Genomic DNA, 15145 nt, shown 5'->3' with positions numbered 1-15145 from the left:
ATGGTTCTCAGATGAAATAAAGACATTATATATTTACAAAATGCTGAAAACAAAATAAGATGCAGTCCTCAAAGAAAGCTGGAGTAAGTGGAATCTAGACATGCATAAATCATTTAACTCATATAAAATCAATGATATCCTTAAATTAATACATTCCATTAGAACTATTCCATCTTGATATGATAGTAACTTAATATTATTGCATAAACCATACTGGACTCAAGAAAGGCAACACAATAGAGTTCTACATAAAACAGTTATCTGTAATGTATGCTACTCTGAAAAAGAATGATGTTTATAATGTGGGACTCCAGAAAATACAAAAAAAAAAAAAAAAGATTTACTACACTATGTTCTATGTTACATTTCATGATTTACGGCACTCCCCAGAATTCTAACTGTTGGTTATAATATCAGCTCACATGCAAGTTAAGATTAGTAGTTCTAAAATGGATGCTTAATGATTCTTTCCTGCAAAGAATTAATAATAAAAATAGCTGTCTATGGACTTAACTAAACTTAAATTGTGCAAAAAATAATTTATCTTTTTCTCAATACCCTTTCACAGTTTAAAAGATCTTGCATGTTGACTGAAAATGGAAAAGAAACACATGCACAAAGCAAGGGTATCTCATCCCTCTAATACTAGTCTTTCAAAGCACTGACAGCTTAATCTGCCTGTGTCCAATGTCTCCAGTGAAATCATTGCCAGACACAAAGTCAAATTCCTAACATCTTTGCATTCATTCTCATGTAACACTCTACAGTGTTTGAAAGAGTGAGGCTGTGCTAACCATCTGAAAGCTCTAGCTTAAGGGAATACTGTAAAATTAATTGCTCCTTCTATACATTTATGCCTCACCAAACAGTGCAGTATGGGGCAACCATGACAGCTGAACTAATCTTTTACTGTGGTGGTATCATTTTACAAGTCAAGCAGAACAATATGAGAATGGTGGCTTCAATGTTCTGTCACAGGTTTCAGGTATTAAGACTCACTATACTACATTTTTGGTAGCAGCGTTACCACCCTGGTAGAAATGAAGGCATATCATTATTAGTCAGATCTTATTGCAATAGTGAGGCTGTCATCCTTGTGGTACCAACAGCAGAGAAACAGCCACCTGATCTACTGATAATAGGCACCATACACTACAACGCTCCCCTTAATTCACTAAAAAAGCATGCTATGAGACTATACAAACTACAGCAACAATGCTGTGCAATTAAAAGCTGCATATAAAGTGGTACTGCCTCATTTTAGGGTGCATGAATCACTGTTTAAATACTGCCCTAAGAAACTAGGTGGATAGCAGTGGTAATATTGGTTAGTCAGGTTCTCTGATGAGCTACAGCAGTGCTGCCAGTCTGCTGAGCCTTATGGGGCTAGCTGCACCAACACTTTATCATCACATGTCAAGTAATGATTCACAATGGATATTTATTTCAATATGTATATGACATATATCTGGTGAAGAACTACAACAGGAAAAACAACCACCCTATGGCGGGAAAGTTATGACAGGGCCATCATCACTTATATCTCCTTCTAAAAGGGGTCATATCCTGTCATTATCTAATACTATGACCTAACTCAGTGTGTTGTCAGCTTTCTTCATGTGCTAGGCTAACATCCCATCTCAAATCATTTTAAAGCATGGGAGCCAAACCCCCAAAAAGTATAGGCTGGGACACCTACGTGTAGACACAGATTTCAGATTTGTGATGTACCTTGAACTACCTCGTTTGCATGCTGTCACACTTACCTACACACACACACACACACACACGCACACACACACACACACACACACACACACACACACACACACACACACACACACACACACACACACGCATACACACACACACTCACGCATGCACGCATACTTAGATTTAACAAATATGCTATAAATATGTAAGAAATGATATAACATGTACATACCAATATTCTCAAACCGTAATTCTTCCAATGGCTTACTATTAACCAAGCAAATGTGCACCACTTTGCACATAACTGCTTTCATTACTCTACTAGCTGTACCCTTTCATGTTTAATTTAGCTTATTTCCCAACATGGAACTTTCTTAATGATGAAGGTTATGTACAACATTTCTTTATTAAGTATCAGAGGAAAAATCAGTGTCTGTCTTCTTGAATTGGTGGGTGCAATGTTTTCTCAGGCTGACAAGATAGTTATATATATTGTATGCAGATGCAGCACATACTGCCCTTAAGCTAAGAAAAAGTCTGCCTTTCAAAATTAATTTATATTTCACACTTTATATATCATGCTTATCTGGTATATACTAGGCTAAACCATTAGGGGTGGAATGTTCCAATACCCCAGCTTACTAAATGAACTGGGGATATTCTATAAGGAAACGCACGTCTCCCGTGTGTTTGTTGTTGAACATAGGTCCTAATTTTAATTAGAATTGTGACATTTTATAGTACTCCATATAGATAAAAGTGACAAAAAAACAACATTCAGCTCAAGTCCCAAGTCTACAAAATGTATTCGGTTTCAGGGACTGACATAAGAACAGTTGTTTACCTTAGTAGGTATGGATACATTCACATATCTTCTTATATTCCTCTGCAACTCTGCAGTGCTATAATAGTATACTATCTTGTTTCTGTCCACAGTCTGGGCTAAATATTTGTAAGACGTTTGGTTTTTGACTCTCACAGTCTTAGGGCTATGTACAGAGTTTGAAGCCCTCTTCAGTATCTTCTCCCACAGATTGCTATATTCGGTAAGCTGGTGGAAGCTTGTGTGCACAGCTCTACCTCACGATTCTCGTTTCAATTCGCTTTGCTGTTCTATTCCCTTTCTCACTCCCCATGCCAATATCACATCCTTTAGAGATCTGCATATGATACTCCCAAAACATCTTCATAGCTAACATCTGATTAACCAATCTCTTTCATCACTATTCATTTACAAAACTCCCTCTCCATTACATCTTCATTCTGTTCCACCTTATTTCTCCCCATTTAACTTATAACTATATCTTAAATGTTTTAATTACTCCAGAGGCTTTATATAACTGCAGAGATGATAATGTCAATAATTTATACAATCATTTAATGCTATTTCTCCCTATTGAGTTATTCCCAAACAGAAAATGTAAAACTCCTTACAATCAGACTAAGTAAATGAAAACAAAATGTGAGCATACCAACACAGCCACCAAAATGTATATAATAAAATGATTTATTGACAAGGATTAGCGGGTTCGTGGAGTTACCGCTTCATCAGATTCAAGTAGGACAATAAAATCAACACAAAACACATTGACTATGAAAGAATTTATAACCAATCAACAACTGTTGTCAATAAAATAATTATATCAATTAGACAAGAGTCACTGCCTCCTGTTTAAGGCAGGTCTAAGAGGAATACCAGAGTTTAAACCTGGAAACTTATGTGCTTGTAAGGATACAATCCATTTTACCTCAAACATTTCCACTTGATTATTAACATCACCCTTTCTGTTACTAGATGAAACTAGTTTTAAAGCTCTAATATAAAAAAAAAATTATGTACTGATGAATTTGCATGATCAGCTAAGGCATTGGTGAGAGCTTTATTACAAATATTGCCTAGATGCTCTAATATGTATTCTCTTAGCTGGCATGTAGAGCATTTAGGGCAATGAAAGAACAGGCTTTACAATTATTACATGGAAAAGTTCCTCTTCTCACTGCTGGCTCAGACACAGGGTTTTTAAACATAATAACATTTTCATATTCATGATATTCCTAAAATTAAAGCCAGGATGCTCACCAACAATATTCCCTACTTTGCTGTCAGATAGCAAAATGGGTCAATTCCTTTCAATAACATCAAAGAATTGCTGTATATTGCTAGAAAAGGTGAAAAGTACATTAGGTTTACTGACCCGATGCTGGGAGTGATTGGGTTGAACATGTCAATACACATCAGAAAAATATGGAGCCCCCCCAACTGTTTTTCCTCTGTAGAGCTACTTCAAAGTGTATATGATCTAACTGTTCTCCCTAACTACACAGTCTTCACACCACCCAGACTATCATCTATTCTTTATGCTGACAACAGATCTAACCCTCTCCCAAAATTATTACACTTATGGTGGTGGAATATAAGGCTAAAGGCCTGATTGCAGCTTAGTTGACCAGAATTCAATTAGCAGGTTGTGATCTTGAATGCAAAAACAGGGAGAATTTTTCTGCCATACTAGCAGGAAGGGATGGCTATTCCTGCCCAGCTTACTCTGTGGTTTCAGTGACAGGGTCCACTAGAGAGCACATGTTTATCATGCAGAGAGTGGTTGTGTCAGAAGGTTGTCGGTATGAGTGTGCAAGAATGAGATGGTGTCCCATGTTAGTGCAAGTGGAGGAACACATGCATGGGCCTAGGAGGAGGAGGCCCTCACAATGATGCAAGAGCTTGCATAATCACTGGGTATGGGGCAGGGGATACATTCATAAATGAAAAATGTTCTCATTTCCAAAATGATAGCAAGAGCACAAAGCAACCTCATGATGCTTAGATGATGGTAGACCCAAATACAAAAATGAAAAAAACAAGAAAAAAACACAACTTGAACAAACCTCCTCCTACTAAATAACTGGAATGCTAAACAAGAGCAATGATTTTTAATATATTAAAAATATTAAAATTTATCTCAGACAACTAAAATACTGTAAAGGAAAACAATCACTCCATTATAACAACAAAAACCTTAAGATATCTTGCTAACGAGATTGAAGACAAACTGGACTTTCACTTCCACTTAGACCTGATAAAGCCAAAATCAAGAAAGCTCTTTTAAGGGTCAGAAACATAACCAAATCCCTCTTCCATGAAGGAAGACCTAACAGTGAAAAAGAAATACTTCTCCCACAGCTGGAATATGGTCTCCTATTATTTTCTGCCACACCTGAAAACATCTACCCTCTTAAAAACAATATAAAAATAATGTGCCAATTCATAACACTTGTACCAAATAGAAAACACCACTGTTTTAGATAAAGCGAAATGACTGCAAGTGAAACAAAGAAATGTCTTACTCCTAGATTCAATTCTTTATAAACTACTGAAACTAGAAACATTTACTTGCACATTACCTACATTACACACAACTTACCTTTGCGCATAAACTCATTTGTAAACCTGAGTTTTGCCCTTCCCTGAAAAAATATTGAACCTTATATCCCATCCAAAAATCTATGCTCTGACAACAAACACCTACTTAAAGTATCAAAAGCTAGTAAAAGAGCAGGTATCTATTCCATAACTAAGCTGTGGAATGCCCTCCCATCATCAGTTACAGAATTAGACAACATAATCTCCTTTAAAAGAAAACTAAAACATCTCACTGATACCCCCAGCTACACATGCACACATATCCGCAGCCTCCATAATCTAGCAAAACTGTTTCAAGTAGCAAATATACTTATGCATATGTAATACTGTTACACCATATGAGTTATCCCTAATCTTTAGTATCCTAGTCCACACATCTATACAACTATCTTAACACATTTTTTCTTCTCTGTCACTTTTTACTTTTAATACTACCATTAAATACATGCCACCTATAACCTACATCTTCCCATCACCTAGCTATAAGATTCTAATTATATCTATCCTATGTTTAAGTTTAACTCTCTAGTTCTACCTTCCCACTACACTCACCTTTCCTTTTCCTACCTGTCCAAAAAAAGATTGAGCTCTATTGTTAAATATTTGTAACTGTATAATTTTCCTACATACTTATTTCCCATTGTTACTGTATTGTGCCTTTTTACAAAATATAAGCTGTTTAGATAGTTTTCTGAATTATTTCATTTGCTTTATAAGTAATTGTTTCGTTACAAATTCATGGAATGATTTTCATGTAACCTGGAGCTTTTCTCCCCGGGCCTCCACTGAAAATGGGTCTCAAGCCCAGTGGACTTTCCCAGTCAACAAATATCAATAAATAAATAAATTACCTTCCTTACTCTCATATTTCATTAATTAAAACTAGTACCAACTTAGACTGACTCATTTCAATGCTTCTTCTTATGCATCCCTTATAACACCCTTACCCCATGTAATTGTACCTCATCTATACTACCAGTGAAACCTGAGAATCACTACCTACCACGTTAAAATCATCAACAAATTCTCTAAATTCAGATCTGCTCTTAAGAACACCTTGAAGAAACTGGCAAATGCTTTACAAACAACCAACCAATTTAGGTCAACTTTTTCTGCACTATATCTACTATAACTGTTAAACCTATCCACTGTCAAATCAACCACTGCAGTAATTCTTTCTTAAACAGAATCCACTATTTTATACTTCTAACTAACAAAAATGCACAACTCACTAACAATGTAGCGGTAAGCAAAAACAAAGATACAGGAAAAATCAAACCACTACTCCACGGCTAATCAATCAAGAAATTCAACGAGTTTTATTTAAAACACAAAACACTAACGATATTCAAAGTTCTTATAACCAACAGTCAACTTGAGCCTTCTATCGGCAAAGGCAATGTGCAGTCTGAAACATCAAACAAACCCTTCGATTCTGGCAAGTTATTTAAAAGCACTGAAACACTCCTCGCAGTACACTTGATATCCAATGTTTAAAACCGCTTGTCAGGAGCAGTTGCCAAAGTCCTTGAGCAAGCCCTTGTAAAACAGAGATTAAAACATTCCAGTGCTGCTGAATACCTTGGAAACGCCTCAGGTGCTTGGTGATATAGATTCAGTGTAGCAAAAAATTCAGCATTACATGAACTTCCAGATGGTGTGCGTAAAACAAGTCTCAAATGAGAACCACCAAAGTTAAAATGCAAGTATAACTTTCCAAATTAACATACGATAAGCGCTTTCGGTAAAACCTTCATCAGATCATATTGTCAAGGTTTCCCAATCACAGTTTCCTGTTTAAAGTTATTGAGAAAATACCTGAAGGTAATAAAAGAGGTGATGTCATTAATAAAACCAAAATATGTGAGACCAAATAGATAGTCAATCTACGAGCTGATCATGCTCCTGGACTGAATGCAGTCATCCCTCTGAAGCCATTATTTAAAGCTAAGAGACATATCATTGGCTCATTAGGAAGTGTGTCAGCGAACCACTATGCTGAATGGCTGCAATTACTTGTGAAGAAAGTGTTGTCCTTGATTTTGAATTTTATTGGTCAAAAGCTTCTGTATAAATATGAGCAATGGAGTCCCTGGTCAATATGATCTGTTGCTAACTCTGTGTCCTTTACTCATCTGAAAAACTAAAGCATACTTCCATTTATTTTTAAGAATATTTTTGGAATAATTCATCTATTGGATATATATATATATATATATTATATATATATACACACACACACACACACACACACAGACACACACACATACTATATATATATATATATATATATATATATATATATATATATATATATATATATATTCCACTTGTTTACTTCATGTTGTTTAACAAAATATTACTGATTTTCATTTCTTACATTTTAAAACACAGATAAGTATCTATGGTTTATGTAATCATTTCAGGCTGACCATTGTGGTATCTGCATCAAGCATCCCTATGTAAATTTCAAATCTAATTGTTTTTCTTGAGATTTTATACTCCTAGCTGGGTCTGAAATTGGTTAGGTCCTCTGCGCAAATAGATCAAATTAAATATAAATACAAAAATTATCACTACCTTCTTTGCAAACAAATTTATTAACTGTTGCACAGAAGTGGAGTGTGGTTGGATGGGAGTTTCCCTCCTTCCTTCTCCCAGGTACTTGGGGTACAAAGATCATGCCAACCCACCATATTTCTCCATGTGTGATGGATCCAAACTAGACAGGGACCTCTCAGCTTTGCAATTGTCCCTAGAATATTAAGCTTCAGTCTAGGTCTCCAGAGTATTGATAGCTCTTATTGTTCTTCAACCAAGAAAGCACAGCTGCTAATGGATGTTCTAGTCACCAAACCATGATACAACTTCTGGAATTCTCAGTGCAGCTTCCAAGCGTAGCTATTGAACACTGCAGATGAAAACTTTAGCAAAGTACCTGCAGGCCAGCTTAGTACAAAATACAGGGGCTCTGCTGTCTTTTCTAGAATTTGTTTGGGAACACTAACATGAATGGCATAAATCTAAGAGTTCTAATTACTAAGCTGTTACAAGATAGTTTCTGCTACTTTCCTAGTCATCTCTCTCTTCTACATTTAACATGAAGAATACACCTGCTAAAGATGGTCCTTGTAATGGTAGCCTCAGCCATGACCCACATCTTCTCCATGGCTAAATGCCAGGGCATTCTAAAATGCTTGGATTCTTTTTTACCTTTTAACAGTCGACTTTCAATCCATCACCACAGCCAAGCAAGTTGCATTAATGTGCTTTATCCGTCACCTATAACAAACCGATTTTTGGCATGCCTGACCAAATTCATCCATCACCCATAACCAAGCAAGTTGCCTTGCATTGCCTCCTAAAACTCAGTAAATGCTGTCTTCAGGACACATGGACACACACACACACACACACACACACACACACACACACACACACACACACACACACACACACAGACACACACAGACACACACACACAAGTGTACATATATATATATATATATATATATATATATATATATATATATATATATATATATGTGGCGACAGTGGTACAGCGGTTAGCATTGTCACCTCACAGCAAGAGGTTCTCCGGTTCGATCCTTGGCTGGGGTGCCTTCTGTGTGGAGTCTGCATGTCCTCCCTGTGGTCGCGTGGGTTTTCACTGGGTGCTCCGGTTTCCTACCACATCCCAAAGACATGCTGTAGCTGAATTGCCACTCTAAACTGACCATAGGCATGAGTGTGTGTGTGCCTTCAGTGGAAGGTTGGGGGCCGAGCTGGCAACTCGACAATGTAAAACTCTACTGCCAATCATGAGCGGACAGGTTATCCGCTGTGGTGACCCCTAACCGGGAAAAAGCCAAAAGAAGAAGATATATATACACATGCACATACACATGTATAGTTTCCTTCTCTGGCACAGGGAGAGAGAGCTGCAGTCATACCTCCACTCCTACATGTGGAAGTTTACTTTTCACTCAATACATTAGATGAGACATCCTCAGAAATCTGAAAATGTAACACTTGTTTCAAGTTTCAGCAGGTAATAAGATCTCTAGCAGCTATGAACTTCCATAATAACATCAATACTACAAGCAAACACAAACATTTGTCAGGCCTTTGACAGAGACAGATGTTAAATGACTACAGTCCTCTAGGATTGCTTATCTAAGTACTTTTCTACACTTAAACAAGATCACCGATGGGAAGAATTTCAATATAAAAAACATGCAATACTATATCAGAGTGCACATTTCTCCAAGTGACAAATGTTTCACACTCAGGTGCACAAATGTACCTAATTCTTCAATCCTCTTACATAAACACATCTCATTTAAAGTGCAGTCACCATTTCCTGTATTCCTGCCACATGGGATCAGTATGCTAGAGTTTACTAGAAAACTAAAGAATAATTAAAGCTATTTTCCAAGTGATCTGTTTGTTATAATATAATCATCTTACTATGCAGTTACTTGTAGGATTAGTACAGTTATTTCACATCAAGAATCAGAAAATATAATGAATTGCAAAAATGTCTACACCAATAATGTATATTTATACAAGTTATGTTCTTTTTTCCAGTGCAATAAATAGCTGTAAAGTTATGAGGCAAGTGGAAGAGGAGAAAGTAGTGTAACATTTATGTTGTGTATTGTAATATTAATTATTTAAAAGCAATATTATTATTTAACCTGAATGTTTCAAGCCTCTCACACCCAAGATAATTGTAGACAAATATGTATAGAAATATACATACAGCAAAGACACAGAAACACAGAAATACACACACACACACACACACACACACACACACACACACACACACACACACACACACACACACACACACACACACAAACATGATTACTAAAATTATTACCTGTCACACCGTGGTCCTGCATATCCCGGAAGGCATTGGTCACATATCAGCTCTCCACTGTGGTCAAGGTGGCACGTTGGACTAAAGCTGTGTTGCCCCAATTGTGAAATAACAGGCACCAAAAAGAGAGAGACAAAAAATTGGATTAGTTGCATAATTCTTATACTTTAAAAGCAAACATTAATGTATGTAAAGGGGAATTGATAACGTAAAATGTAAAAGCCACAATGGACACAGAAGGGAGCTAGTTCCTGTCAATGAGTCTAGGAATGGCAGCTGGTTATTTTTGCTGACACTGGATATGGGTGGTGGCTGGCAGAATCCCAAAAGCATGTTGTAGTGTCACTTTCTTTAGCTCATCATTCCGTATACCAAGAAAGTAAAATAGAAGCCAACTGGAATGTACAGCTGCTTCTACATTCCTCCCAGGAGGGGCATGCCTTAGACCATACTGGACAACTGAACAAAATCAGAGTGTGGTAGGCTGTTTGAAGATCAGCATGGTGTTATGCTGTTCTGCTTGTGGCAACTAAAACGATCAATGACTGTGAGGGTACCTCTCTTCAGGTCCACTGTATATCCAGATGCATTTTTCTGAATTCATTATGGAACAATATGACTAGAGCACTATTACTACTCTGGACTTGTACAAAGAAACAAAAAGATGTTTTGTCAGTCAGTAAGCTTACATTAGTGTCATAAATTCATCAATAACACTTTTATCTTAAGGAAAGACAGTGAATAATGCAAGCTTTCACAATGGAAGCCTAAAATTAATCTTTGTGCTATCTAAAACACTACGTAGCAAAAAAGTATCCACTGCATATATAATTCAGTACTGCAGTATGGGATTTCATTTCATTTTATTAAGTAATATGGGACATATTCTTAAGAGATTTTGTAAAAGGAACAGTGCAGTGTCTCATCCATAACTCTCAACTGTACAGATTTTCGCACAATCTCCAGATTTTGGCCTCATATTTTTCATCAAATTTCATAAAAGTGTGTTTTTCTGGCAAACTACTGGTAAATCATTAAAGATTGAAGTTCAAAAATAATGACAGAGATTTGAGTTTCAGACTTCATATCCTTCAGAAAATCCAAGCTAATGCAAAACCTGTTATTCTATCAACTTTCTAAGTTTGTAAGAGCAATATTTAAAAATTGTCCCTAGTTTTGGGCTTCTGTCCCACTTTTATTTATGGCTTTGTCCAAATGTCTTGCTCTAAGAGGATGAGAGGTATGGTCTCATCTGTTGGAGTTACATACATCTTATGCAGTATGCAACTTTCAGCTAAATTACATAGGGAGTATAGGAACACCTTACATCTGACAAAAGTTTCTGGCTCCAGGAATGTGACAGCCCAGACCTTTGGCTGGTGAATCCTGATACAAGTTTTGTGCACATATTTATTTACTTATTCATTAATTTGTTAGCCAGTAGAGTGGACTAATCCTACAGAAACCTTCCTGTCATAAATTTAAAAAGCATAGTAATAATAAAAAAAGGATAAGGAAAATGCATTGCAATTAAAGAAGTACAGTTGGTCATGCAAAAAAAATCTGATTAACATCATTCTGAGCTCACATTCTGTAAAACTGTGATGTCTTGGGATTTGAATAGTTACATTCCTCTATGCTTCCCTGATGTTACATGCCACAGGTTAGAATTGCTTGGCAGAAACACTATGAAACTCTCAGCCTGTGGACACAGCCCCTTGAAAAACGTGCACTGATGGCTATACAGTTATTTGGCAACTGCAAAAAAATGTAAAACTGAAAAAATGTGGGGGGCTGTGTCCACCCTACACCCCCCCCTAACTCTGTATACTGACTCCAGGATCACACTACAGTGGGGAAAGGGCATATACTTTTACTTGCCTCATAGTACTCTACACAGTGCCAGTACTTCATTTCAGTGAAATGAGATTCGGTAGTTTGAGCTTTCAGCAATTTGGTCAGGATAAATTCAAATTCAGTGAAATGAGCTTTCATTGAAACAAAGAAGACCCATAGATACATATATACACATATATCTATATATATCTATATATCTATCTATATATATATATATATATATATATATATATATATATATATATATATTTAGATATATACATATATAAACATATACATATATATTTTTTCTTTTACTTTATTTTTTAAACATGACTGCAGCATGATGCCAATTTATGGCTTGTAACTCTAACCTTCAATGGTGAACTGTCACACAGATATGGCTAATAATGGGAAAAAAGACTCTTTCTTTCCTGTGTAATATGGTGGATAAACCAGTTAAGACAAACTTGGCATGTTGTGCTTCAAGCTGTGAGTCTGGATTTTAGGTCATCAACCAGAGTAGTTGAATTAGGGTATGCTGCTCAGTTTCAGTAGATATGCAAATGCCAGACATCCAGTTTTCACAATGGGGTATCACAAAAAAAAAAACAAACACTCAGGTCACTCCACAAGAAGTACAGATATGACTCTGTCATTGTTTATGTTGGTGTGAATGACCTGAGACGTACCTCTCTGGTCTATATGAAAAGAGACATGGAAGAGCTCTCTGATCATGTAGCCCAGGCTGGTATGACCCTGACTCTGAGTAGCATCCTGCCCTCATCAAAAATGATACCTCAGTATAATGAAAAAAATTATCAATTTCAACAATTGGCTAAGCTTCTGGTGTCATTCAAAGGGGATCCAGTGTCTGTCAGCCTGGGACGACATGCTCGAAAGCCACGTTGCTTCGCAAGAGATGGCTTGCACCTGTCACCCCTAGGCTTTCGAATATTGGCCAAGGCTTTTGCTGCCTCCATAGTGCCTTTTTTAGGCAAGGCTCAAAAGTCAAACCCACCTCCGTAAACAGCACAATTAACAAAAAACTGAGGGTTATGCTACTCAACGCCAGTAGTTTAAATCTCAAAATGCACGAGCTCGAAGCACTCCCAGTATGGAGAACGTCGACATCTGTGCAGTAACTGAAACCTGGTTCAAGCCTCCAGAGAGAACCCCAGCACTACTGGGCTACAACTCATACCATATGTATCAGCCACAGAACACGGACCGAAACACAAAAGGAGGGGATGCATCCATATTCATCAAGGATACCCGCACCTCCAGGTTAGTGGTGCAGCATGATACCTCTGAGATCATCCATGTGCAACTAACATTGGGCAAATCTGCAATGCAAATTGTGGCCTGCTACAGATCACCCTCCATGTCCCAGGACCACCTCTCCATCTTTCTGGAGACACTGGAAAACATGAAGTTCCTACCAAACACCCTGATATTGGGTGATTTCAATTACCCTACCATTCACTGGGAAAACTACTCGAGTACAAATTCCCAGGCCCAGCTCTTCCTGGAATTCATCAACTCAAATACCCTGGATCAGCTGGTAAACTCCCCTACCAAAGGTGAAAACATATTGGACCTGGTCATCACCAACATGGGCGATAGGTGCTCCACACCAGAGGTCAACCCATCACTGGTTAGATCAGACCATAAACTAATCACTCTGGATGTCCACACCCCACCACCACCCCCAACTAAGGAAACCACAGTAAAAAACTTTTCTAAAGCAAACTTCACCTTACTTATATTACATATTTGGCAGGGTGTGGAGCAGGATATGAATGCTTTGGGAGGTAATTATAGGTCTCTCCAGCAAATTTGATAAAGGTTTACTGATATGATACTTTGTGTAAGGGAAAAATAACAGTACATTGTGAAAAATCCAGCAAATGTGCTAAAGGTTTACTGATGCAATACTTTGTGTAAGGGAAAAAGGACAGGACATTGTGAAAAGGAGGTCAACCTCAGGGAGGACGTCCAACAAGAAGTGACTCATGAACACTGAGGACTTTTTGATGTCACTTGTCAGTCAGGTGGACTGGCCTTTTAAACTTCAGTAAACTTCAGGGAGGCTTGGATGTGGGAGCAGAACTGATACCAGCCTCACGTGCAATGTCCATTATGATACTATACAGAAGAGTGCACTGTATTTTTGAAGGGAAGAACTGACTAAAGCTCACCTGCATATATATCCTCCCAAGAACCTATGGTCTACAAATGGAACAATCTAAATAACAAGATATGTCTGACAGTATATTCTATAGCTGTATTTTTTATGTGCATTAATATTCATGCCACGGGAGTTATTAATACATACGTGTGTGGGAAATGTCAAAGATGTCAAGTGTGTTCTTGTTTTCACAAGTTCCATTGGTGGAGGGGCCAACACAACAGGATAACATAGGGCTGAATTCAGTAGCACACTTGTGAGAGACAGCAACTGAAATAGGGACGGTGCAAAATCTGATGATGCAGTGGTGTTGTTTGCAACACTCCAGGTTGAGGGTTCACCAATAGCCACCATTATGGTGACCACAGGCTGAGAATACAACCTCACTAGTGCATCACAAACATCCTGTACTTGGAAGTGCATCATAGGCTTCACCAATGTTTCCAGCCCACCTGACGTGCTCACATCCATCACACAGGAGAGATTTACGAGGGGGTGCAGCACCATTAATCACTCAATGTGCATGGCACTGATCCAGGTACAGATGGCTGATAACTATAGCACTGTACAGATAGTGAGTCTCCATTGCATGTGGGAGCATGTGCACCAACCACAAAGTGACATGGCATAGAATGATAGGGAGAAGATAGCACTGCTGAGGTCACTGATAGTAAATGTTGTCTCCATAGTTGCTTCCATGAGACATGCTAAATGACATCCAGTCTGGCTCAGCAGACCATGCATACTATGCCAGTGGAAGGGTCCAAATAAGACATGGTTAGGTGCAGGCCATCCCACCTCAGACTACACAGATGCAACTGCATAGCTAGGGTGTGGCAAAAGAAGCAATTGCCCTTGGGGCAAAGTGTTAAAGAGTGCAATTCAATCAGCCATGTATCATCCTGATCACTCTTTTAAAAGCTGGTATTGCATTTGCAGTCAAACCTGAGCATTGTAGCACTCCGTGTCTGGTCTAGTTTTAGCAAATGCTTGCTACATTGCAGCAAGCACTTTGCTACACTTTCAGCATAAAATACATCTTTTTTTTTTTTTTAACTAAAAACTTTGTGCTATAGAGCACCCTGCAGGATGTAAG

At 37.7% G+C, this 15145-nt stretch overlaps 1 protein-coding gene across 13 annotated transcripts in view; it reads right to left on the bottom strand.

Moving 5' to 3' along the window:
* LAMA2 (laminin subunit alpha 2) overlaps positions 1–15145 on the bottom strand; it is a 4753606-nt gene that overhangs the window by 1912512 nt on the left and 2825949 nt on the right. For all 13 annotated transcript variants that reach the window (XM_044064325.1, XM_044064371.1, XM_044064344.1 and 10 more), the window contains one exon: positions 10023–10109. In XM_044064325.1, the coding sequence (XP_043920260.1) occupies positions 10023–10109 (87 nt within the window). The remainder of the gene's footprint in view (positions 1–10022; positions 10110–15145) is intronic.

The sequence above is a fragment of the Protopterus annectens genome, chromosome 1.part0 (assembly GCF_019279795.1).
Source record: "Protopterus annectens isolate FY-2018-M chromosome 1.part0, PAN1.0, whole genome shotgun sequence".
NCBI classification, from domain to species: Eukaryota; Metazoa; Chordata; order Ceratodontiformes; family Protopteridae; genus Protopterus; species Protopterus annectens.
Note: the sequence above shows the minus strand (reverse complement) of the source record. Positions and strands in the feature narration are given on the sequence as shown.